At 37.7% G+C, this 24,685-nt stretch overlaps 1 protein-coding gene across 2 annotated transcripts in view; it reads left to right on the forward strand.

The window, feature by feature from the left end:
• PRKCE (protein kinase C epsilon) overlaps window positions 1-24,685 on the forward strand; it is a 283,861-nt gene that overhangs the window by 214,736 nt on the left and 44,440 nt on the right. For both annotated transcript variants that reach the window (XM_032682640.1, XM_032682639.1), the window contains exon 11: window positions 12,061-12,215. In XM_032682640.1, the coding sequence (XP_032538531.1) occupies window positions 12,061-12,215 (155 nt within the window). The remainder of the gene's footprint in view (window positions 1-12,060; window positions 12,216-24,685) is intronic.

Genomic DNA, 24,685 nt, shown 5'->3' on the forward strand with positions numbered 1-24,685 from the left:
CTCCCCAGGGGAGACTAAGCAAGGACACTGGGGCCTGGAAGTGCCCTCAGAGCCCTGAACTCTCTCAGTAGCGATCTTGTTAGTGGAAAGGGAGTTTAAATGCTACATTTGAGGCTACAGAGGGTGACAGTGCTCACCTCAGTTGAAAGTCTTGTATTGATAGTCTGTCATGGTCCTCATCTCGCTGTATCAGTTGATGTGGTAGCACGATATATTCTGGCCTCTTACCATTTACTGAATAGGAGAATCTTTACATATATTACTTATTTTGAAGTAGACGTATCTATTTGAATTTGTATTAATCATGCTTAATGTTAACTTTTTTGGTCTTTATTTATTTTCATAATTTCATTCTCCCTTTTTTTTGTGGGTTTGTTGTATGTTTTTTTCCTGCATGAGAGCAAATCAGAGCATGAAACACTGGGTTTGTGAGTGGAATAGTAGTGTGTACAAGAGACACAGGAGAGAGCATATGAAGGTTAAGTTTCCCTCTCCGTAAGCCGCTCTCCAGCACAGCAGGTTATCTGGTTTCTGCTTAGCAACAGCAGCTGCACAGGAATTTGCTCAGAACCTTTACCCAGGGTAGAAGCGAAGTCCTAGAGCTACTCTTCGTACTCACCTCCATCTCCTCATGACAAGGGAATTTTGATGTTGTCGTGTTTCCATGGAGAGGTTTCAGGAAGAGCACAGAAAATCTTGAGAAACAATATCACTACCTGATGAAACTTATGTTAACTGTTACCTAGGACAGCCTAGGAGTAAGAAAAGTAGTATATGAGGAGACAAAGAGAGGATATACAGTTTTGCACTTGGCCTTGCGCCAACCATGAAGTTAGCAACTTTTAGTCTCCTCAAATAACTTGATTAAGTGGTACCTTTGTGTTGTCCTTTCTCAATGAAGGAAACACTTCCCTAGGTGCAGATGAGCATCTCTTCTGTCATTGCTGCAATCAGTGTTTATATGACCATTTGTCTTACTGTTTCTCCCTGTACATCCTAATTACATCCCTTTTTGGCATATACCAAGTACGTGTACAGAGAAGCTTTCAGTCTGTATTACTAAGTGCAGTATCAATGGAAAGTTGGTCTGTCATTGGGTCTTGTTATGGTATTTTACTACAACTAATAATAGTATACATTTGACATCAATGGGTTTTTTCTATATGTCTCATCTGAATGACTGAGCTTGAGTTTGAGGAAATGAACATCAGCATGTTAATGTGCCTCTCACAGTACTATGAACTGTAAGAAAAGAGGGGTCCTGAATAAAAATCTGGAATTAGACATTTGTAAATGGAAACATTCCTTAACTTACTTTAGAACAGCAACACCTCTATTTTTGGTGTCATAATTATTTTTTTCTGGCTCAGCCAAAAGAACATCTCTTTGGTAAAGACTGCAAAACATACTCTACTGTTTTTCTTTCATGTGAGGGGGGGCACAGTTACTCAATGCTAATGTCTCGTTTTCAGGAACTTGAAATCCTCAGCAAGGTTTCATTAGTACAAATGCAATTATTTTTTCTATTCAGAACATCATGTTCAAGTAAACTCTAGACTTTTAGTTATTTCTGGTATCCAGGGCATAGTTTGTGAACTGATATGACAGTATCTCATATAAATTTTCCATCTGGATGATCACAGTGCAGGAGAAGTTTCTTGCTGTGTTGTTGAGCTAGAACCAACTGTTGTCACTGGCTGACCTTTGTTTTTAAGTACATGGGAACATTACTGAAACACTTCACATAATAGAGAAGAACTGTTTCTCTGGTAGTGAATATATTTATGTTGCCAAAGACTTCATTCATCTCGTTCTTTTGAATGGAGGACAGGATTCCCTGTCCTCCCCTAGGAGGAACTTTCTAAAAGTATAAATAAGCGAATTTCTTAACACTTACAGAATGTCCCATAGGAGTCAGTGGCCTGGTTTAAAGTACAAAAGTTAGAAAATCAAGTCTTAAAACAAGGCCAGAGAATGTTTTATTGTGGTCTAACTTGTGTAAAATTGCTGACTACAAGATACTGTGTGCTGCTGGGTGTATCAATAAATAATTGTGAGGTTTTTTCCCTTAGTGCAAATTGATTGAGTTGGTTATAAGAGTAAGGAAGTACAAAGAATACACAAAGGAGCACTTTGATGGAAACGTTAGTTATGAATGACTTGCTGATGAATGTAAGGGAGATGCTAGCTAGCTACAGGCTGTGAAATTATCAAAATAAGAAGTTTGTACAGAATAAGAAATTGGTAAAAGCCCTCTCTTTAATGCTCATACTTTGTTTTCTGAGTTTCATTTGTTGACTCTTCTTCAGAAAAACAAAATTGCTGTAGGGGAAATACCAGTCTTTTCACCATCCTTCTTTTTCATTTAGCAACAATAACAATTGAAAAGTGATAAAGAACATCTGGCAGCAAATGTTTCTCTATCACATAGAACATCATAAATGGAATATCTAGGCAGTATGTAATGAAGCTGCTGTAGCTGTTTTCCAACACTCATTCCCACATTACAGGAAAGAAGTTTGAGAGCTTTTGGAGAATTCTGGTTTACTTATTTTTTAATAAATGCACTGATGTTCACATCAAACTCCTATTAGCCAAGTTAACTTACGATACAACATATTGAATGTTTGAATAACTTTTTGTACCTGTTTTCATTGCATTCTTTCTTTCTACAATGTCCACTGTTCTGTTCATGGGCAAGTACAGTTTTGAGCTGGAAAAGGGTGCAGATTTTCCTAGTACTAAATTCTGTAATGCAAGATAACTCTTCTTTCACAGGCTAATGCAAGGGCGAGAATTTATTCTTGCATGAGGAGAGTGGAAAGATCTATACATTTGTGCTCTCTTTTCTTACAAATTCTGAAAATGTGAACAGTGAAACTTAGATATAAATCACGTTCATGTATTTCTGCTGTAATCTGCCCATTTTGGTTCAGTATGCCTGGTCCTGATATATGTGACTAGAAATCATATCTCAGCAGACAACTCTTGATAGCTTTTATACAAGTAACTCATTGGTAAAGACATTGTAGTTCCCTCCTGGATCACAACTGACATTTGGGTAAATCTGAGAAGACAACTTCTGCCTTTTGATCAGTTGATGAGATTCCTAGAAACAAATAGCACTGTTGCCAATGTATCATGATTATGATGTAAAAATTTGCCCATTCAGGTAATTACTTCAGGTTGGGGGTTTTTTAGCAATACCTGATAATTTCTCTGCAAATGGTTGCTGGATGAGTATTTTGTCCCATCATTTTCATTATCTTCCTTAACTGGATTCCTTTTCCTACAGATATCACTGCTGCTGGACCAACTGGCTGCATTCCCCAGAGTGTTCCTTATTACTTTTGTAGCATCTGATGTGTTTCCCTGTGTGCTCAAAGACATAAGGTAGATGCCCAAACAGCATAAGAAAACAGGAATTATAAAGACAAGGAAGGTACCAGAGCCAGCCTAAGGGCTGAGGAGGCATCTAGGACACGTGCCATCTCTATCTAAGCTCCTCAAGAGAATGTAAACAGGTTAAAAGTTGTTCTTAGGAGTGCTGAGGTGCCTTCAAAAACTTTATAGTTAGTTCTATTTGGAAGACAGTGTTTATATTTTTCCTATAAGAATCAGAACAAAGGAATATTAATAGCTGCCTGCACATTGTAATGTTTTCTGCATAATGACATTTTACAGGCTTGATATGATTTTCTGCCATGTGCATCAGGCCATTAAATGAGAGGTCTTTAAAATTATCTCACCAGAACAGTTCTTTTTTCCAAACAACACCGAAAGAAGATGAGATCAAAGAATTTCATAAAAAGCGCTTTTCACAGCTTATCTGTCATCAAATGAAGGTATTAGGGAAATGGCCTGAGAAGCTTTTCCTACTTGATACCCCTTTTGAAGTGACTAGAACTACAAAACACGCCATTTCTGTAGAGGATTCCAGTTGTGTTTCTCACTTATATGAGAAGAAGGGCACAAGGAGTGTATTACACCAGCTGGCACACTTCTGGGTCCTTGCTTTTGGGGCTTGCTTGGGCTTTCAGGGGGCAGGCAGGGATCAGGATTGCTGCCCAGGGAGCAGCACACCTTCCCTGAGCTCACTGTGGAGCTCATGGCTGCCAACACTGCAGCTTGGGGCAGACTAAAAGATTTGCACCGACTCCAAAAAAAATCTATCAGAACACACAATAATAATTTAGAGTTAAAGATTTCCCCAAAATTAGAAGTCTTTTTTTCTCAGTTCATTTCTAAGGTTAAATGGTAGGGGATTGAGCTGATGAAATGCATATGCATAGATTTTTTTCAGCATTTTCATTACATGCGCTTGGCTAATAAATTCCACATATTACAGCATTAAAATTTTAATCCTCATCTGAACTCCATTTGAGCTGAAGAGAATCTCACCACTAAGCCCTGTAGATACTGTGTCAGAACATTAGATATTATGTTACAGGTGTCACAGAAAACATTCACATAGGGATGAGGTATAATATCCATTAGTGACCAACAAGAACAAAAACGAAAACTGTAATTATTTTTTCAAGTGGGAAGGAACTAAAAAAATGAACTCACATGATAATATTTTAGGGTCTTAATGTGAAAGTCAAGAAACTTAACTGGAGCTAGAATTTTTTGTGACATTTTCAGTGGGTAAAATGACAGCTCTATGGAGAGCAAGCTGGCAACTCTCCACCTGCTGTTTCTGTGCTACACTGAATTACTCTAAACTTCATTTTTTTTAAAAAAACAGGATTAATGAAATTTTAAACCATATTTTCTTTTTACTAGACCTAGTATAAACCTATATACACCAACTAACCCAATGCATAGTAAATGTGGTGCAGATAGTAGTCTGTCAGAATTCATTATCTGAAAAAACAGTAGGAAAACTCTATTCAAAGATCAGGTGTTCATAAATTACACAGGAAAAAGCTCTGATGTATATATGATTGCTAGTTGCAGAATCTAATTGCAGCTTTTATTCATAACTTCTCATACTTTCTCATATTCCAACATTTATGGTACAGTTGAAGACCTATACATTTCCAGAGTGATGTCAGTGACTTTTACTTGCCACAGTAATGTGGGATTAGAGTCTTTCATTAATTGAAACAATCAGCTAAAGTTTTCTACAAGTATTAGTGCTAAGTTGATAAACAAATGGCACATTTTTTCACTCTCTAGGAGTTTGGGACAGGCTGGTTTCTCTTCATTTTGGACAGTTTTAGGGTATTGCTGGATATGTCTTTGGAAAAATCATTAAATAAAACTTTCTTCTTGAGTTCCAGTCTAGGTAAAATCTAATCATCCCTTGAAGTTTTTTGAAAGAATAGATGATGTCCACAAGGTCCTGGCTGATGTTTCCTGCTTTGAATTGTTAACTTGTAATTTCCATCATTCTGTGACCTGCTGCTGACACTTAGTAAGTCCCCCACCCCAGTCAGCCAATTTATCTCAATGTGCATAACAATAGCCATATTTTCCTTGTTTAATAGTACTATGGGATGAGTGAGGGGCATGAAACACGTGTTAAGAATCCCATTCTGTTCCAGTATCCATTGATATTCCACAGGGAGGCAACATAAATCTCCTATGACAGAAGTGACATACCAAGACTACTTTATGACATATAAAGATCTCAGACAAACATCTTGCTTAAAAACCCCTTTCCAGCAACTCACATTGTAGATGACTAAAGGCTGCAATGCAAGTCTTTACAGTAATACACAGTAAAGGTTTTGAGAAGCTCTGTACAGATTTTGAAAGCACTGTTTGAAGTCCAGTTGCATTCCATTTGTAGCTTTTTCTGGCTCTGCACGTGGTGTGGTCTGATGGGGTAGAGAGGGTTTTTTAAGAGTTATTTCAGTGTCTCAAGAAGGGCCACCTATTTTTGAAACCATTCTCAAGACTCTGCAAGTGTTTTTTATCCCACAGGCTCTCAGCTAACGTAATATCTGAGGTCTCTATGAACAAAATAGAAATATTTTGTAGTCAGTTTTGTCAAATCAAGAAAAAACAGTAAGCAGTTCTTTGCATAAGAAGCAAAGATGGAAAGCATGGAAGTGTTTCTCTGAAGGTATTATACAGCTTCCAACACAGCTAGAAATGGATATCTTGGGTAAGGTCAGCATAAGAAGTAGTGCAAATGATTTGCAGCAGTGAAAAGAGTTCCCAGTGGTATTTTCTGTAAGTACTGAAATAGGGTGCCAGAGGAGGTCAAGGAGTGCTTATCAGTGGTGATTTTTAAGAGATGATCAGATTAATTTCAGTATCTGATGCAATTTTCTGACCTGTGAGGCAGAATATGTTCAAGGAATACTGTTCACTACTGGCTTTTGCTGCTGGCAACAGGACTGAGAAGGGAGCAGAGCATTTCTGGCAGACTTTACAGCAGTGGAGTGCAGACAAACCCACTCACCCTCCAGCAGACCAGACTAGCAGAGACTCCTGCTTCTAGGTCTTTGTGGGCCAAATGGAGTCCACTCAGCAGAGCTGTTCAGGTTCACAGTTTTAGACCACTGGCTCATAGTGCCCAGAGACTGCCTTGCAACATTGAAAAGGTTTTTTCCCCTTGGCTAGGTACAGCTGATGTTGCCTGTCAGCTGTGGGATAAACTAGATGATCTTGCAAGACTTCTTTATCCAGTTTTGTGTGGTTCTCTGACTCTCTCTGGTCTATGTTTTAACTGTGAGGTAATTCTTTCAAGGGAAAAAAAAAATGGGTTTGAAATTAAGTACTATGCAAAGCTGAGTAAAAGTGAGCAATAAGCCATACCTATAATAGTATTCACCAGCTGGAGAGAAATTTGAAATGTCTGCTTGACAAAAAAATCCTCTAGTACAAAATCTGAATGTATGCGTTTTGTGTTAAGTGGAAGATGCAGATATCCCATGTGAAATTTATGATAGCGGTCCCTACATACAGGGCAGTTATTCTAAGAAATGTGGGATTCATAGAAATTGCTACCTTCTTATTTGGAACTCCATGAAAGCCCTGGTACAAAACAGGAAAAACAACACAATTAGCCATGAGTATAAACACTGAAATCAGAGACAGATAATGTGGTAGTGTCCTGTTGGAGATTGTTACTGTAAACTTCAAAAAGAAATCACATGAACAGGAGGGACCTTTTTGTTGTTTTCCTTAGTGTTGTACCTGGTTTTTCTCTTGGTTTTGTATTTGTCCCTCCTAATGCTGGGATTGTGGAAAATGAATCTGCTATCCTGGTTAGTCTTCGGCTCCGAGCGGTGAAGGCTTGCATATAGTTTTGTGTATAGTATGCCTGTGCAATTTCCATCAGAAGCAGGAAATGTTTATTTAAGTTCTGAGGGGTGGGACAGTTACTGTAGTTTTAGGTAATTTTAAACAAACTATTTGAGCATCCTGTTTAAATAGAGTTAAGTAATCACACTTTTGTACTAGTTGGAAAAGAATTCCATACATGCACAATATGAATAAAGTATCATCTTACAGAACATACCAAGGTGATATACTTACCTGACTTCTTGTGCAATAAAAGTTGTATCTTTGACTTCTGTTTTGCAACAAGTTTAGTGGCTAAACACATTCTATTATGTAACAGTACTCTACTAGAATATGAACTGTTTTGCATTTAAGTTTAATACATGTTGAAAACACATATTAGTTTCCTTGATATTTTCAATGGTCTCTGGAGAAATCTAATTCAAACGCAACTTTCTGAAATTGGGAGGAAAAAAGTGTGTTCACACAAAAAACTTAGTTTAGGGAACTAGTGAGGATCAGGAAGATTTAATTAAAACCAAATTGTACGAAAACATAAATGAAGGAATAAATGATTGTTGGAGTAGGATGCTAAGATTTATCAAATGTGCATTTCACTTGAGGAGTCCATGTTCACTGGCTTTCCTGAATGATTTTAAGTATTGTAGGAGATGAACTGAGAGACAAAAACCAGTAGTGAAAGGATTTGTTCTCAGACTTGTGTCATGGATGCCCATCTCAGTTTTGAAACTAGGAGACAAATTGCATGACTTATTTTTGTTTTGTAATGTTTCAGTAATGAGGCTATGCTGAGCTGCATATTGGGTCCCCCAGCTGGTAGGACTCGTTTGAAAGGGAAAAAAAAAAAGTTTGTATTCCTCAAATTGCAGTGATAATTGCACATGGCCTTATGTCTATCAATGGGTTGTCTTTAGACTGCAATCTAATGTTAATGAGATTTTAATTGGAAAACAAACAAAGGACAGACAGGTTAATGACTGATAACAATTTTTAAAAAGTCTTTTAAGAGCTACACAATGATTATTGTAAACAATACATCAAAGTCTTTCTCTGTCTAACTTTCATAAAGGGCTTACGTAGAAGCTTGTTCCTTAACAATGCTATTATTCCACATCTAAACAACTAATAGACTGTATAGTGTCATCTGTTAAATCAAAACTGATTGGCAAGATTGTCTGGTCTTACTAGTAGGAAGGTCTTGGTCATTAATCACACCTCCACAAAAAGGAACTGGATTGAATGTTATGTCCTTAGAGTTTACTACTACTGGTGTTTCTGAACATCTGCCCTCCTTTTCCCAATTTAAAATATGTATGTTATTCTGACAGAAACAAAATATAGAACTTCTATCCAGTGGAACTCATAACATCTAAAACCAGGCAAATATAAACCAGCAGGGAGTGCACGTACTATATGGTCAGATGTTAACAAAAAAATTATATATAAATAAAACTAAAAATCAGAGAATGGCTTTGACGAGGGAAATCTATGGCAATAATCAGAATAAAGTGTGAAGTATTAGTCAGAAGGATTTACTGTGCAGCTAAAGGGTGTCTATATTGAATGTCAACAAGGATGAAGAATCAAATTGGGACACAATTAACGGAGTGGAATGAGAGAGGTGGAACAAGATTTCTAGTTTAAGTGACAAGGGTACTTCTCCAGATAGTGATAGGGGCAAAGACTAGAAAAGAGATTGCTTTTGGTGTCCAGTTTTGATGACACAAAGAGTGTAGGAGACTCTCAGTTAAGAAAGTTGAGAGGCGAGACTGGAATCATAGAGATATTAAGACAGGCATTTTGTATTCCACTATAGTAGTTACATTTATGGTCAGAAAATACTATGGAAATACAGAGTGAAGTTGAACTTTTTTTGTTTTGACTTCTAACCTGTTTATTTCATATCCAATTTTTTTTTTAAATCTTTTACCCATACTCTCTGCTCCACTTTTCTTTCCATTTGTTATTTTAAGTATTCTCATTCAACCATATCTTTTAAGAAATTCAAGGATAAGCAGGTATGATTAAGGGCTAAAATAATCCTTGTAGAAGAATCTAATTACTTCAGAAAACATATTAACTTACTTTGCAGTACTTTTGTGCTTTATAGGTGCCAAGAGAAAATTAATCTGTAATCTCTTTGTTTGTGATTTTGCCTTTTATTTGAGTTTATATAATTAAAGAGTTCCCAGGACTGCTTTACATTTATTTTGTTCATCAAAACATGCTTCTCAAATGTTATGAAAATGGAGTCCAAAAATAATGCAGTCCAAACCAAAGCCATTCAGTTTTCTCTTGGAACACAACTGATAGTAAATTCATACCTCGTATCTCATTTTTAGCTGAGTAAATGTTGTGTTGTCCCTTAATGTATAATTCTTAAGAATGTTCACTTTATATTCTCCTAGTTCAGTGTTTTAATAAATCCTAATGGCACATACTGCAAGATGCATATAATCAGGAATAATAAAGTTATTTCACTATTACTGTTTGAGGATGAAATCCTCTCTGCATTGAAGTCTCAAATATCTCATTGGGTCTCTCAGTGTGTGTGCTTACATTATGACAGAAAGGAAGTAGTCAGAGGGTTGGGGACCTATATTTTGGTCATTAACTTTTGATGAAAGATAGGGGAAAAAGTTTGAGTATCAAAAATCAAAATAGTATATCTGTTGTTGAGATTATGGGAATCAGGAAAAAAATGGGCTTGCCAATCTCAGGTCATATTCATAAAAGATTTTCTCTTCTTTTGCGTCTTCTTTTCATGTAAATTTGAATCCCAACTGATCATGTTATTGTCCTGACCAAAAAAAAAAAAGACCAGAGGCTGCTTTTAAGAAAGTATTTTTCATAGGGACTGAATGTATTTCATCAAAAAAGGTGGTATCTTCTAGTGTTGAAATTCTGACCTGCTGTGCATGTGCATGTTGTGCATCGTATTGTTTACTCCATGATAGTGGATGTTTTTCTTCTCTCAAAATCAAACCCTTTTCCCATACTCACTGTAAACAGAGAACAGAACTTTCAAACTATTTTTTTCCTCTGAATTCTCATTAGAAAACTGAAGTGTGTACCCAGGAAAGCTGGAAAAGTGACTCAAAATATCAATCTGCAGCAGAAAAATGCAGTAGCAGAGCAATTTTGATCTCTGAGCTGTTAATTCTGGTTTTAATAGCTATGGTTTTGATAATGTGGTCAAGTAAGCTGCAGAATCTGTCAGAAATACTCTTTCAAATGGAGAATGGGATGTGCATAAGGAAGGTATGAAAGAGGATTCCAGTCTCCAGCTCTGGAAACAGAGCTACTGCTAAAGCTTTTATTCAGACTGTCTAGTGAGAAAATACTCTGCTAAAGAGTCCAGGTTAAATTTTCAGTTAGCTGAACTGGAGATGTCCTACAAAGGTCTCAACTAAAAGAAAAGAATTTTTAACTAAACACAATTTCTGATATTTAAAATCAGCAATTAGGCTTTTAGTGAATATGGCAAAAAGCATTAGCTCTGTTTGAATCAAACACAGAGTATTTGAAAATTATACAGTGTATGTCCTGATATGTTAGGAAATGGCCCTCATCTATATAATTGTGTAAACCAGCCTTTTACTGGTGTTATCACTCTTGGGAGCAGTAGTTCCCAGCTCAGTAGCAAGTTGAGGATCACCATCTGGGAGTCAAAGTTCTAAGCACCATCACTTTGCATCAGTATTGTTTGCTTTATACTTGCAATACAGGTGCAGCAAAATGATACCAGTGTTGGGAACGAGAATGGCTACTAAGGAGAATGGGAATTGCAGCTTCCTCTTCCTGGTTGTGCCCGCTCACATCCAGACTGTTGACTTTGGAAAGGTTAAAGTAGCAGTGTAAGAAAGTTCAATTTTGGCAAGTGTTGGGAGAAGTTAGTTAGCCAAGTGTTAGTAATGCTAACCACGGGTAAATGGGCAAAGAGTTGATGATTTAGGGCTGTTAGTACAGGTTAGGGAAAACTATGAAAATTTATAAGAAAACTTAAAAAACCTAGAATCTAAATTATGTCAAATGAGTGTGTGTCATCTCTTTTCTTATGTCTTCACCTGCATTGCCAGTTTAGATAATAAATGGTTCAAGCACACGTTTAGTTTGATTGCTATTCTCAAGTAAAGTTCATTTCTAGACCTCTTCTATGGAAATAAGTTGGAAGGCTTGAACTTGGAAGTGATAAGCATCAGAAGAAAATAAAAAGAACCTGATATGTACTTTATTAACATAATTCTATTTCGTTGTTTTGTGAGAGTTTGAGGCAATTCAAAAAACCATTTATAAGTGTTTGAGTTTGACAGCACTGGTTTCTGTAACTTAACATTTCTAAACGATTTTTACATAATTTGAGAAAGATGCTTTGCAGACATAGTAGCTGGTAAGAGAGAAGTGAAGAAATAAGAAGACTGTCAGTACTCGACAGAATTTATTTTATCTTTTCATAGTTATGACTAAATTATAAAAGAAACGACATCGTTTATGTATCTCTGCTACTATATAAAATTGATTATAATTCCATATGTATTTGTTGATGTGTGGAGGTTTGTGTGTGGGTTGCTTATTGCTACATTTTGATTACCATTTTCTCACTTCTCACTTTGAGACTCCTGTCTCATATTCTTTAGGTTTGGGGGATTTTGGTTGTCACCTTTTCCTTTTTTGGAATTCTAGCATTTGGGGTTTTTTATTTCTTGACGTAAATGTTCTAGTCACCTAAAGTGTAGCTTCAAGCAGTCCTTTGTGTGACTAAGAGAAATCAGCTAAATAGCACTGTTTAATTAATTTCAGGACCGCCTCTTTTTCGTCATGGAATATGTAAATGGAGGAGACCTAATGTTTCAAATCCAGCGCTCACGCAAATTTGATGAACCTCGATCCCGCTTTTATGCTGCAGAGGTCACATCAGCACTCATGTTTCTTCACCAACATGGAGTCATCTACAGGTACTTTTTTTGATCAAAAATAAAGTATTCTTGAGGCATTGGGCTGGTTTTGGCTGAAATCCTCAGTCTCTTAGCAACCAGATTTAGATTAGTTGTTTGTTCCAATTTGCTTACACAGGACTTTTTTTTGGCTGTTTATCATTGAGAATGTTAACATTTGAATAGCCTCTGCAGCAGTCGCCAGCTGTGTGTGCCAGTTTTGTATTATAGTCCAAATAAAGTGGGTTTGAAAAAGCTTGGCACAGTGCGACCCAGAGGTGACCTTTCTGCAGATCGGTGCAATCTCTTCACTTTCCTCTCTGTGCCATAGATTTCCTCTCAGTTTCTAAGTCCCTGCCACTTCCTGAGTTTGTTTGTCCTAGTTGTCTCCACTCTGATACAATCGGGATGGTCGTTTGCAATGCTTTACTTATGCCCCTTCCTCTTGACTGTTTGGGTGAAGGCTTAGTCACCAGCAGGAAGTGCCTCTTTGGAGACAATTTTGATTTGCTTGCGAGTGCCCTGCATCTGTTTGAACCTCCTCCCCGGTCCCAGTCTCTAATCTTCAACACCCATGCCCACACACAGACAAAAAGTGCATATTGTTGTGCTGTGATGAAGAATGCATTTAGGGATAGGCTTTATTATTAAAAGTAAGGATTCACTTTGAAAAATTTCACCCTGATGTTAATGTGTTTATTAAGTCCTTTATCTTGTCATTTCATGCTTCCTCTCTTTCTTTATTTGTTTTTAGCAGCCTATCATTACTTGAGATAAATTTGGGCTTTCACAAGCAATATGCTTGTGATACAAGTTGTCCTGTCTAGTAAAAACTCTGAGTTCTGTGGATCTGAGCTCTGTTATTCTCTTGATATTCTCACCCTCTTTCAGGTTATCAGTTTTGATTTGAGGTAGTCATCTCAGGGACAGGCAGTCTCAGATTTCTTGAGCAGAAACATCAAGATGAGGATGTAGAATTTGTCACATCCCTGGATTCATATTAAGGCAGATCTTAAGAGTATTAAAAATTGAGAGAAGGGAATTTTAAGTGTTTAGTAACCAGGACTGAGTGGTAAGTTCTATTGTAGGCCACTGCCTTTCCCACATAATGGGATTCAAAGGGAAATTTCTCAAAGAAGGGGTGTCCTTTCCAGAGACATAGCAAGCAGTAGGACATCACAATTTCTAAGGAAGATAAATCTCTATGAGTGGTCTTTTCATCAGAAATCCAATTTTCTTTATAAAATTTCTATTGCTAGCTGCATCTCTTAATCTCCATTTTTTATTAACACTGGTATGATGTTTGCTTACTGGGTTGTACTTTTGGCCCTACCACTTGACATGGGTTTGTTTTCAAGTGCTGAAGATCCAACACATTTCTTACCTTTCCTGCCCATATCAAATTTCCTATTCATTGTCTGCATTTATTTCCAAAGCTAGGTATTTGTACATTTAGGTAATAGAATGTGGCAACCTCAGATTTTGTAAGTATCCATCACAAGAGAAACAGACAAGCTTGGCACTTTAGAAAGTGAAGGATTTTGAAGATTTTTTTCCATAAAATGCTTGAGCTATTTTCTCCTTCCTGGAAACTGGAGGTAGTCACTTCGTAATTAGCAGGCAGTTTAATGATTTCTGTGAACCAGCAAGAAAGAACTGGTATAAAATTACCTCTCCCTTCTTTATATGTGTGCATTCATTCACCACCATCCCTCCAGCTCCCATCCTTTAACACGTCCTCTTCTGCCTCTACTCTTTCCTGTATCTTTTCTCTTGTCATATGTAGCTTTCTGCTGTGTGTTGACTCCTACCTGCATTGAATTGTTTTATGTGCCTATGTTCTTTCTATGACTTTTTATCAGCAGAATGCTTCAATCACAAGAGAAATGTCATGCTAAGACAATGTTTTGTGGTTTAAACTTCACAGTCTGCTCACAACTTCTGATTCAAAGGCTATGCTGACATGTCTTTTGCGTGTTAGAATATTACACTGAATTTGTACATGGCATGTTATATTGAGTGTATGATCAGAAGAGGCAAAAGAAGAGAAATAACATGAGTTGTAGGATAAAAGCAGAAGCAGGAAGAAAGCAACAGGAAGAACATTAGGAACAGATTCAGTTGTATTTTGTTTTGACATAGGCTTTTGGATCTGGACATGGCAATGTCTGTAAGAATTATTCATTTTCCAAACTATGGGATACTAGGGGCTTCAACTATTTGTAAAATGTACATCCCAGTTACTCTATAAAATACAAGTTGAAGGAAGAAGTTAGTGATTATTTTAAAAGAATTAATCATAAGAAAATGTCACAATTCATTCACAATGTACCAGGCCCTGGCAGAATGCATTTGTTCATGTCAGGCATATATTAGAATAGTTGTCTTGCACAGAACAATTTCAGCCTAATTATTCCATACCTCACTGCGTTATTTACTACAGTGTTAAAATGCATTGGGATCAAGTCACTCCTTTATGTCTCCCAAGCTCTTATTAGCTGGCAAATAAGGAAAGAAAAGGGAAAGGAAAAAAAAAATAAAAAAACCTATGCTCCTGAATAACTACCAGTCATAACTACCTAACGTGCCTTCAGATATTTTAATAAAGAATACTTGTCTTCTGTGTAATTATATTCTAGAAAAAACATTGTGGTGTGAAATTAATGGTTATTCTCCAAAGTGGGAAATGCTGCTTGTGTGGGCACTACTTCAAGGAAAGTGGGGTATATATAAATAAACTAAGATGTTTGATGGAAATGAAGGTTTCAAAATAGCTGCTATACCTTCTGATCTTTTTTCAGCCCTGTATGTGAAAGTATTTGTTTGGAGCTAAACATAGTTATATTTTGGGAAGTAAATAACCAGCTTTAGTTCATGTTTTGGCTTGTTGGTTAGATTTTTAGAAAGTGCTATGATGATACTAAATGATCATCTTTTATAATAACTAGTTTATCCTCATTTCCCCTGGAGTTCAAAGAGAAGGCAAGCTCCCTGTTTGGCAATAGAAATTATTTTTTAAGTTCATCTTTGCAGCTGGCCTAACAATTGTTCCCAGACCTGTCCAATTATTGGTGTGCTCACGGGAATTACATGTCTTCCTTTTGTTTATTGAGTCTCTGTTGCAAATAAAGATGAACCTCAGAATTTATATATATAAAGATATTCCTGTTACTGAATGCATCTTGTGTGATAGATAAACTTTACAATAATTTTTAGTGTGGCATTTTTAAAGGTATGATGTTACTGTTGTTGTGTCAAAAACACTTCAACAGCTTAATAAAAATATTTGCATTATCCCTGACACCTTCCCTCTCATCTGGCATTCAGCAATTCAGGCACATGTCAAGCTAGGGCCTGATAATACAAGTAGAGTCAATCAGACACTGGAGAAGTTTCAGTCACAGTTTCTGGCAGTCATCTTGTTTGTGTTATGCAATTGCACCACTTTGAAAAAATGTATCCAGGCTTCAGGAATTAAGGGCTAAACCATGAATCTCGTTTTGCCTGCGAGCTGAACTGGAGTTTGAACTGAACAATGACAGGTTGTGGACTATGTTCAGTGTCACCTGTCCCTGGAACCTGATATTTTTAAAAGGCCAGTAGTTGCATGTTGGTTATTTCTGGTATCCTCCAGGACCATTCAAGTGGTCTCTCTGAAATACAAAAGAAGGAAACTGAATGTACACAATTTCACTTCACCTGAGAGGATGAAAAATATCCTAACTGGGAAATTATTGTCACCTGCTTTGGGTTGACCACTTGTATGGGTTTCAGACGTAGGGTCTGTGAGATGTTGCCTTGAAATCGTACAGCACCTGGTCACGGGGGAGTCCTTATTAATAACTATGGGTTGTTGTGTTCCTCAGCAATGTGAAGTAATAATCCAGCCTGTAACTTGCTGGAGCTTTCTGAGGCTCTGTGCACTCTGTAATCAATGTGTTGGTCGTGATGAAGGATTTATTAACACTGAATTGAGGCAAATGTGAATATAAATAAGCTGATGCCAATCCTTGAGCACCTCGGGGCTTTTTCCGTACACAACTACCCTAAGAACTTGTTTGAACACTAACTGAATTTTTCCTTGGATGATCAGTTTTCCCAGAATTCCTGTTTATCAAGGCAACACACACCAGTGTTTCAGAAAGAACTACCTAAAATTAAAACCACATTCATTAGTGTGTTTTTACGTGAAATAAGAATATTTAGAAAGGCTGACTTCATTGGCAGTTGTATGATTCAGTGCAACCTTGGCAGAGTAATGAGGAGTTATATTTACACTGATGAAAATGTTGCATGGTCAGTGGTTAACATGTTAAAAGTCATCATTCTCCCAGATTACCTTACTGTGTTTTTTCTGAGTGGTAGCAGCCAAATTAAATTCCCCTCCCTCCTATTTTTTTTTTTTTAACGCAAAACTAGACATGGAGAATTTTGGTCTAAATTTAAAAATGTACAGATCATCTTATTTCAACTCTAAGTAGTTAAAGGTTAAATTGGTGCTTCGCTATGGTCCATGAAGAAGGACAAGACCTTGTACTTTCATATAGCATTTTCACACCCAAACACGGGAATATCCTGAACTCAAACCCTTCTTCACATAAACTGCCTGTTGCAGTAGTCTGCTACAGAGATGTTACAGTTTGCTTCTAGCCCGAGTGAGTAACAAACTATTTCCACTACCTTCAGTAAATATAAGAAGCAAGGAGTGAATTGTGCTGCTACACATGTGTCTGGAGTCCCAGGGTCTCCAGGGACTGCTGCCCAAGCCGCACCACCTGACCAGTGCTTTGGCCAGGTGTGCACCCTGGACTACATCCATGCTCTCTCTGCTCTGCCTGATCTAGTTTCCAAAAGTGAACATGAGCTCCAACGGGATTTTAGTCAGTGGCCTCCTGCCCTCTTTGCACTTTTTCTTGCTGGATCTAGGCAGGCCAGCAGTCATGAAATGCATAAATAAGCAGGATGTCTTCCCCACAGGAAAATGCAGTGGGCTGGAGTGGAGAGGAGCGGGACTGAGGGAGATGAGAAGCAGGAAGGAGGGTTGGTTCCCAGGCTTCTGGCATTCGGACCGAGGGAGTCCACCCTGCCATCTGCCCAGCTTATGTATTGTGCTAAAGGCTGCTGTTCTATAGGAGAGCCTTTGACAAGGTTTCCAGCTGTGGAAGGATGAGTAAAGGCTGTGGGAATAGGATATGAGCCACATGGTCTTGCCAACAGTAGAATGCTTTCTAAATTTCTCCTGGGTTTGGAACATTAAAAAGTCCTTAGTTGGCTCTTGCGTGGGAGTTGGGTATGTGGAGAGGCAGTGCCGGGCAGTTAATATTTAGAAGGATAGACCAGCACCATCAACCTCATTTGGGGAATAATGAAGTACTTCCAGGGGGAGTTCCTGGTAGCAACGTCAGCTTTTTTTTTTTTTTTTTTTTTTGCTTCATGTTTATTTGGTGCAAGATTTTCTTGTTTAATGACCGTTTGTATAGTGCTGTATTATGTAAATAAAGCTATGACCTTTACCTTCTGATAACAGTATAGGAGTGAGTTAATGTTAAATGAGAGTAAGCAGGGAATGAGAATCTGCCTGGGTTAATGCCAAGTTTACATTCCTGTGAGGGCAGCCGTATTCCGGTACCCTCAGTAGAAAGGGCGACAGTGCTTCTCAACAGATAATAGCAGTGAAATGTTACAGAACATATTTGTATTTATTTCTGGGTGAATGTCAGGGATTTTAGATGATTGATGTTTGTGCTTTTATTTTATAACAGGAAGAAATGCGTGTTATCTCTCAGTATTTGATAAGAAGGTTTTAACTGAGAGAAACATACACAAAATAAAAATCCACTAGAGCTGCAGCACATGTGAAGCAGAATTTATTGACACGGCACAATCCCACTAGTGTTCCTAAACTGCTGAGACACAGCACTGTTCCTGCAGAATCATGTACACCAGTTTCAGACAGAATCATACTCTGCAAACAATTTGCTAACATAGGAAAGAGAGTGCTTTTTGTTTCACAGTGCATGAAAAATCTGAAGGTGCTTCCTATATGTAATTCTGCTGCTAACAGGCAAAAGTTATCACTGAATTTGAATCAGTGTCTCGTTAAGGGTGAGGCTTTGCCTTTTTGCATGCTGTTGAATACATCTGCCAAAGTCTCATAGTAATACAGAGAAGTTCACAGCAAATGTGGTTCTGAGGTGATAGGCATTTCTCAAGATTTTGTTGTACTCTTCAGATGCAATAGAGAACCATAGAACTGCAGAGTCATTTTAGTTGGAAGGGACCTTAAAAATCATCTAGTTCCGACCCCCCTGCCATGGGCAGAGACACCTTCCAGCAGATCAGCTTGCTCAAAGCCCTATCCAACCTGGCCTCGAACACTTCCAGGGATGAGGCATCCACAACTTCTCTTGACAACCTGTTCCAGTGCCTCACCACTGTCACAGAAAAGAATTTCTTCCTAAGATCTAATCTAAACCTACTCTCTTTCAGTTTAAAACCATTTTCCCTGTCCTGTAACTACATGCTCTTGTAAATAGTCTCTCTACATCTCTCTTGTAGGCTCCCTTCAGGTACTGGAAGGCTGTATTTAGGTCACCCTGAAGCCTTTTCTTCTCCAGGCTGAACATTCCCAATTCTCTCAGCCTTTCTTCTTAGGGGAAGTGCTCCATCCCTCTGATCATCTTGGTGGCCTCCTCTGGACTTGCTCCAGCAGGTCAATGTCCTTCACATGCTGGGGACCCCAGAGCTGGACACAGTACTCCACATGGGGTCTCACCAGAGTGGAGTAGAGGGGCAGATTCATTTCCCTTGGCCTACTGGCCACGCTGCTTTTGATGCAGCCCAGAATACAGTTGGTTTTCTGGGCTGCAAAATTGAAGAGTAATGCAAAATGTTGGATGAAAACATGTAAGGAAGTCTTATTTAGTGGGTTTTTTAATAATGATGACAAAAATACTGAATAATCCTAAAAGAAAATTTGGATGATGCATTTCAGTAAAGACATACAATTTCTTCTGTTTTTTCATCAGAACCTTACCACTTTTGGCTTAAGATCTGCATTTATGCTCTTTGCCTGTCTTCCCACCCCCTCTTTTATCCACCTCCTTGTTATATAAGAGCTTATCACTTAGATGCTGCTGGACAGACATTCCTGCATGCAGATCACTACTCAAAGGCCAATTTTGATTCAGTGACACTATTCATATGCATGATATGTGTAGCTTCCTGGATGATTTGGGACCTTCATTTTACTCTTCAGGTAGAAAATGTGTTTGTTTTAAAAGAGAAAATCATCACATTTGAGAATGCACTGTTATTAAAAAACATATGTTCTTTGGCTTACTATTGCAAAAAGCATTGGAAAATGAGAATTTATCCAATCTGAAAGCTAACATTATCGCTGAATTATCGCTGAAACCTTTGAAAACTTTAAAAGTATCTGTTTAGCTGACAACTTGTACTCAAATGAAAGAAAACCAAAATAATATTGTTCACCGGGAGGTTGATTAAATAGGCCTAACAAACTAAAACAGAGAAAATACAGCCAGTAATCCCGCAAATCCCAGAGCATTTTTGGGAACTCATCAATGTCTCTACTGCTACCAGAATAAATAGTGGTAGGATTACATCAGAAGGACCTTGGACAGACAAGGTGCAGTCTAACCAGGGGAATCAGAAAGTGGAACAAAATGGCTCGGGTGGCCATGACAGTGCTGAAAATGAGCTGAAAGGTGAGAGAGAACGAGGCCAAAGTGGTAATGAGTCACTTAGCTTACCTTCCTGTGTCAGAAGTAATGCCTGCCCCTTTCTTCACCTGCCAGTGTGTCACAGAGCCTGAACAAGCAGCTGTCCAGAGCACTGACAGTAGGAGAAATACACTGTCTTCATCATCTCAGCAGCATTGAGTACATGTGGAGGAGGTAGATATGGAGCAGGCTAAGCAGAAGGCAGATGTGGAGCAGGAATGGTAGTGATGCCAAGGCCAGCTTTTACTGAGATGGGAGCTTGTGTGGTTTCTGCACTGTTATATATCCAGAGATGGATGACACCAGGGAGAGATCATTTACTCCCACCACCGATTTTAATTTTGTCCCCCCAAGACCACTTATGATGGGGTATAATATTTTAGATTCAAAAAAATTCTTACAGTAACACCCAGCTTATAAGAGGAGAGGCTTATGAGGAGCCCAAGCAGCACTTCTCACAATGTATACAGGAGATGGGTCTTCCCTTCCTTGCCTCCTGTTTCTAGAATTTGTTTCCAGTAGTCAGTCTTACAAAACAGCAGAGAGAGAGAAAAAATAAATGTGAGAGACCAGAAATAATACCAGTAATGACATATGTATGCTTTTTCCTCCAGACTTCAATTTCTTTCTCCTGATGTATGGAAGACGCAGAAAATAGCGCTCTTCAAAGTACGTCAAATGGAAACAGTACATGCAGTTGTGTGCATTTTTTCAATCATGTAGATTGTTACAACAATGGCAGTTGTTAAAGTTGTTAAAGTACTCTTCACAGGGTATTCCAGTCCTAGGGAATTTGATTGCCCCTTCAGGGGAAGGGAAGGATGGCATGGCTTCAGCAGTAGATAGCCAGTATAGCAGCCAGTGTGGGTGCACCTTGGTCTGAAACTAATAGAGAGGCAGAACCCAAAAAAAAACAACCAAAGAAAGCTTGGTCACGAGTAACCTGAACTGAGAAACTTCATATTTTCAAAACATGGAATATAAAGGATAAAATTAAGTAGTCACAAATAAAAATTATAACACTTCACCAAGTGTTTACTTGATTTATTATAGGGTTCCCAAGGGAGATCCTATGGTCTATAATAACACCCATTTAAAAAATGCCTAAATATATTCTAACACAAATAATGAGTCAGATGAAATTGCTATGGTCAATTAAGTGGCTAATGGATATTTAAAAGCTTCCAAACATCAATAAATCTGAAAGAGCTCCAAAGGAGTACTTGTAGAACAAAAATAATAGGCACTTCAGAAACTGCCTGAGTATGTATCTGCGTAAACTTAACTACCAGTAAGAGGACAGCAAGTGTTTGTAGTACTGTATACTGAGGGTATAAAAGGCATACCAAAGTCTGCCAGTTCATTTGCTGATAATCTGTAATGGGCCCAAAGGGGCCACAACTATTATAAAGATGTTCTGATTCTCATTTATATGAGTGTCTTCAAATATCATATAAAAGGATCCTCAGATTGTGCATGAGGAAAGTAGACAGCAGCCCAGCAGCATGCACAAGGCTGAAGGCACTCCACTGCAAGCTTGTTGAAGCTGCCTCTGCTAAAACTCTGTAACCTAATTTCCACAGACTCTGTGGGAGATACGCCTCAATCAGAGGTGAGAGGAAACCCTTTGGACAACCCTGGGGTTTAGACTGGTTTTCTTTTCACCTTTTGAAAGGCCACAAAATAAAAAAGAGGGGATATTTTCTCAACTCCACAAGATCAGAGCAAGTGATGTGTTTGCACACACAGTAAGACAGAAGTTTTGGTTTTCTATGGATGACCTAAGAGGAAGAGGATTTTGCCATGATTTTTAAAACATCTGCAGATTATGTAGTTGTTCTGCCCACAAGCAAGTGGATTTGCAGAAATTTTGAAATAATGTCCTGGAAATTATCTGTGTAGTAATAACAACAAAACATTAACTGATATTAGTAAGCTATAGCTTATAAAGCCAGAGATAATTTGGTGACAAATTTGGTATAACTCATTACCTCTACAGAATTTCTCCCCTGGCTCAGCTATGTGCACTCTTAGTTATGGCAAACTAGTTGTCTGTATAAACTCAATCCAGGAGAGATCATGCTAAAATGAAAAAATTCTGTCATATAAAATAGGGTTTATTTTTTACACAACTTATGTAATAGAATCCATTTAGAAAGCAAACACAGTTGTGTTTGCCTAATTACAGCCTAGTAGCATGGAAGCATGAAAGAAAGTGTAAAGGTTGATGCTACAGGCTGAGTGGGCAGCAAAGAGTGGAACTGTATCATTGCTAATAAAGTACTTCATGTCATCATTTAAAGTCTAAGTTGAGAATCATACTATATTGCCCCTTAATATTTTGTTTGCTGCACTATCAAGTTGTAACACAACACTATAAATTGGCTACAGAGACTATAAACTAATACCTGTATTTATTTCAGGGTTGGGAAATGCTGAGTTTAATATATCATATATATGTCTTAGAGATACAGCGCAACTTCTGCAACTTCTCTCCCATTTTGTTTTAAAGATGTTTTGATGATCTTTCTCAGAGACTGATTTATTCATGCATTTCTAGTTGGAATTCAGACTGTGATAATACATAATAAAACTATGTAATAAATGTGACTATGACATGCCATGGGTGTAGAGGAGCCACCATCTGAAGTATGAGACTGTTTCTTTAAAAATCATGGTTCTCATTTACAGTAAAAGCTCCTTCTGACACCAGAAGAGCAAAACAATTTTACAATGGAATTAAATTGTACTCAGTGTGCTCAGTTTAAGGCTGTCAGAAGGATACAAAGAGACTTTCTTGAACATTATAATTTAATTAAACTTTATGTGTAAGCTGTATAATTAGGTTCCTTGCTAGTCTTTGCCCACATAACTATCTGGGAGTTTTAGAGGATAATTTCTAATCTTGTCAGAACATAAAGTCTGGTTAGCAGATCTCTGAAGAGACTGGGCATGTAGAAGTTACAAAAATAATTCCTCAGGCCCCAAATAACGTTTTTTATAATAATAAATAATTTTTCAAGAATAAATAATTGTTCAAGAACAACCTATGTTGGTCAGTAGTTTACATTATAATCCTACTGAAGTTATTTACATGCAGTGACTATTCAGAAAGTACCAAATGTTAGAGATTAAAATCATATTTTAGCCTCCCAAATATTTTATTCAGAATTGTCTCTCTCTTGCATTTGGGCTGGACTATTGGCTCCTCTCAGTAGTCTCTCTGTCTTCACAGCTGAAGGTAAATTGCTATAGCACTCTACTAACCTTGATGTTGGCAAAAGTGAATACACTGTAAATATCCTAACTCATGCCATGTTTTATTTCATGTGAGTAACTCGTGAGTCATCTTTCCATCGCATTTATATTAATTAAAAATCATGGGGTGCCTTGTATAAGTAGATTTTAAGTGATGAAATTTTATGTTGGCACTACATCCAAAGTAGCATTCCCAAGCATATGTTTTCTAGAGGAGATGGAGGAAGGCTGTTGCAGCTACATTTGAAACAATGCTGAAGCTGAAACTTCCCGCACATGAAAAGATTGTCTAGAAATGCCTGTGCAGCTTTCTGGCAAAGTTGAGGGCAAAAGTAATTTGATTTTGCTACACAATCGTAATTTTAAAAGAGTGTCTCATAAAATATAGCTCTCTGTATTAACATATATAACCCTTTCTAATTACATATCAAAGCAAGATTTGGAGTTGGAACCATCAGCTTGTATGACCTCTGTCTGGAAGCAGCATTAGGAGTTTATTTTATGTATAGATTACATAGAAGGGCAAGCAACTCCAATTTTTTCAGGTATCTTCTTCATACTTTATGGACAAATAATATTCTTCTTAATTTTGCCAGAATCCCTCCCCTGCAGTGATCTTCCATCAAACATAAGAGAAAATTGTTAACTCTACAGAATTTTGAAACAGATAAATCTATCTGTGTAACAGAATGCTTTTAGAAGGTTATAAGACAAAATAGATTTGACTCACAGTTTTTACAAGAATTTCTAACGCTGCTGATGCTTTTGAGAAAGCACGCAGGATCACTCTTGAGGAGAAAAGACAACGCAGAAAGAGTTGTGCCTTGCAGAATATACCATCTAAGGACTCTTTCTGCTGTGCCTTTTGCAATCAGACACGCCTGTCTCGTATTGGCCTTTTTAGCCACCAACACGCTTGCAACAAACATGGGTAGAGCCCTTCCCAAATCTTCGTTCACGAAGCCCAGCCATGACTGACTGACTGAAATACAGCAGGGTTAGAAAAGGTTTTAAATGAAGAACCTACATACCCTTCCCAAGTTCAGACCACGTGATTGTTTAAAAAGATGTTTAGACACATGAACTATGCTACTGAAATCAGAATAGAAGCAGAAATTATTAAAATCGTTCTTCTAGTGATTCCATATAAGCAAACATTTTGTTGGAAGCAACATTCTTGCTACATTGCATCATTTCATTTATGCTATGTAATCTATTTAGTCCATTCTGTGTATGCACCACTCTGTGGAATGGCTTTCCATAAAAAGACCCAAGAGGTCAAACTGAGACCACAGTGAGGTTGGAAAAAATCAGTTTCTGTACAAAAGTTCAATGCAGAGTTTTTCTTTTCTGATTAATAAAGTGTTTTTCTCCATGGAAACATGACATGGAGCTTTAACAGAAGTCTTACTGGTAGGAGCTGTGTTTGTTCCCTGCTAAGGATACACTTAGGAGCATGGGGAAGTGTATTCTGATAAATTTGTTTCT

The sequence above is a fragment of the Chiroxiphia lanceolata genome, chromosome 3 (genome assembly GCF_009829145.1).
Source record: "Chiroxiphia lanceolata isolate bChiLan1 chromosome 3, bChiLan1.pri, whole genome shotgun sequence".
Classification (NCBI taxonomy): Eukaryota; Metazoa; Chordata; class Aves; order Passeriformes; family Pipridae; genus Chiroxiphia; species Chiroxiphia lanceolata.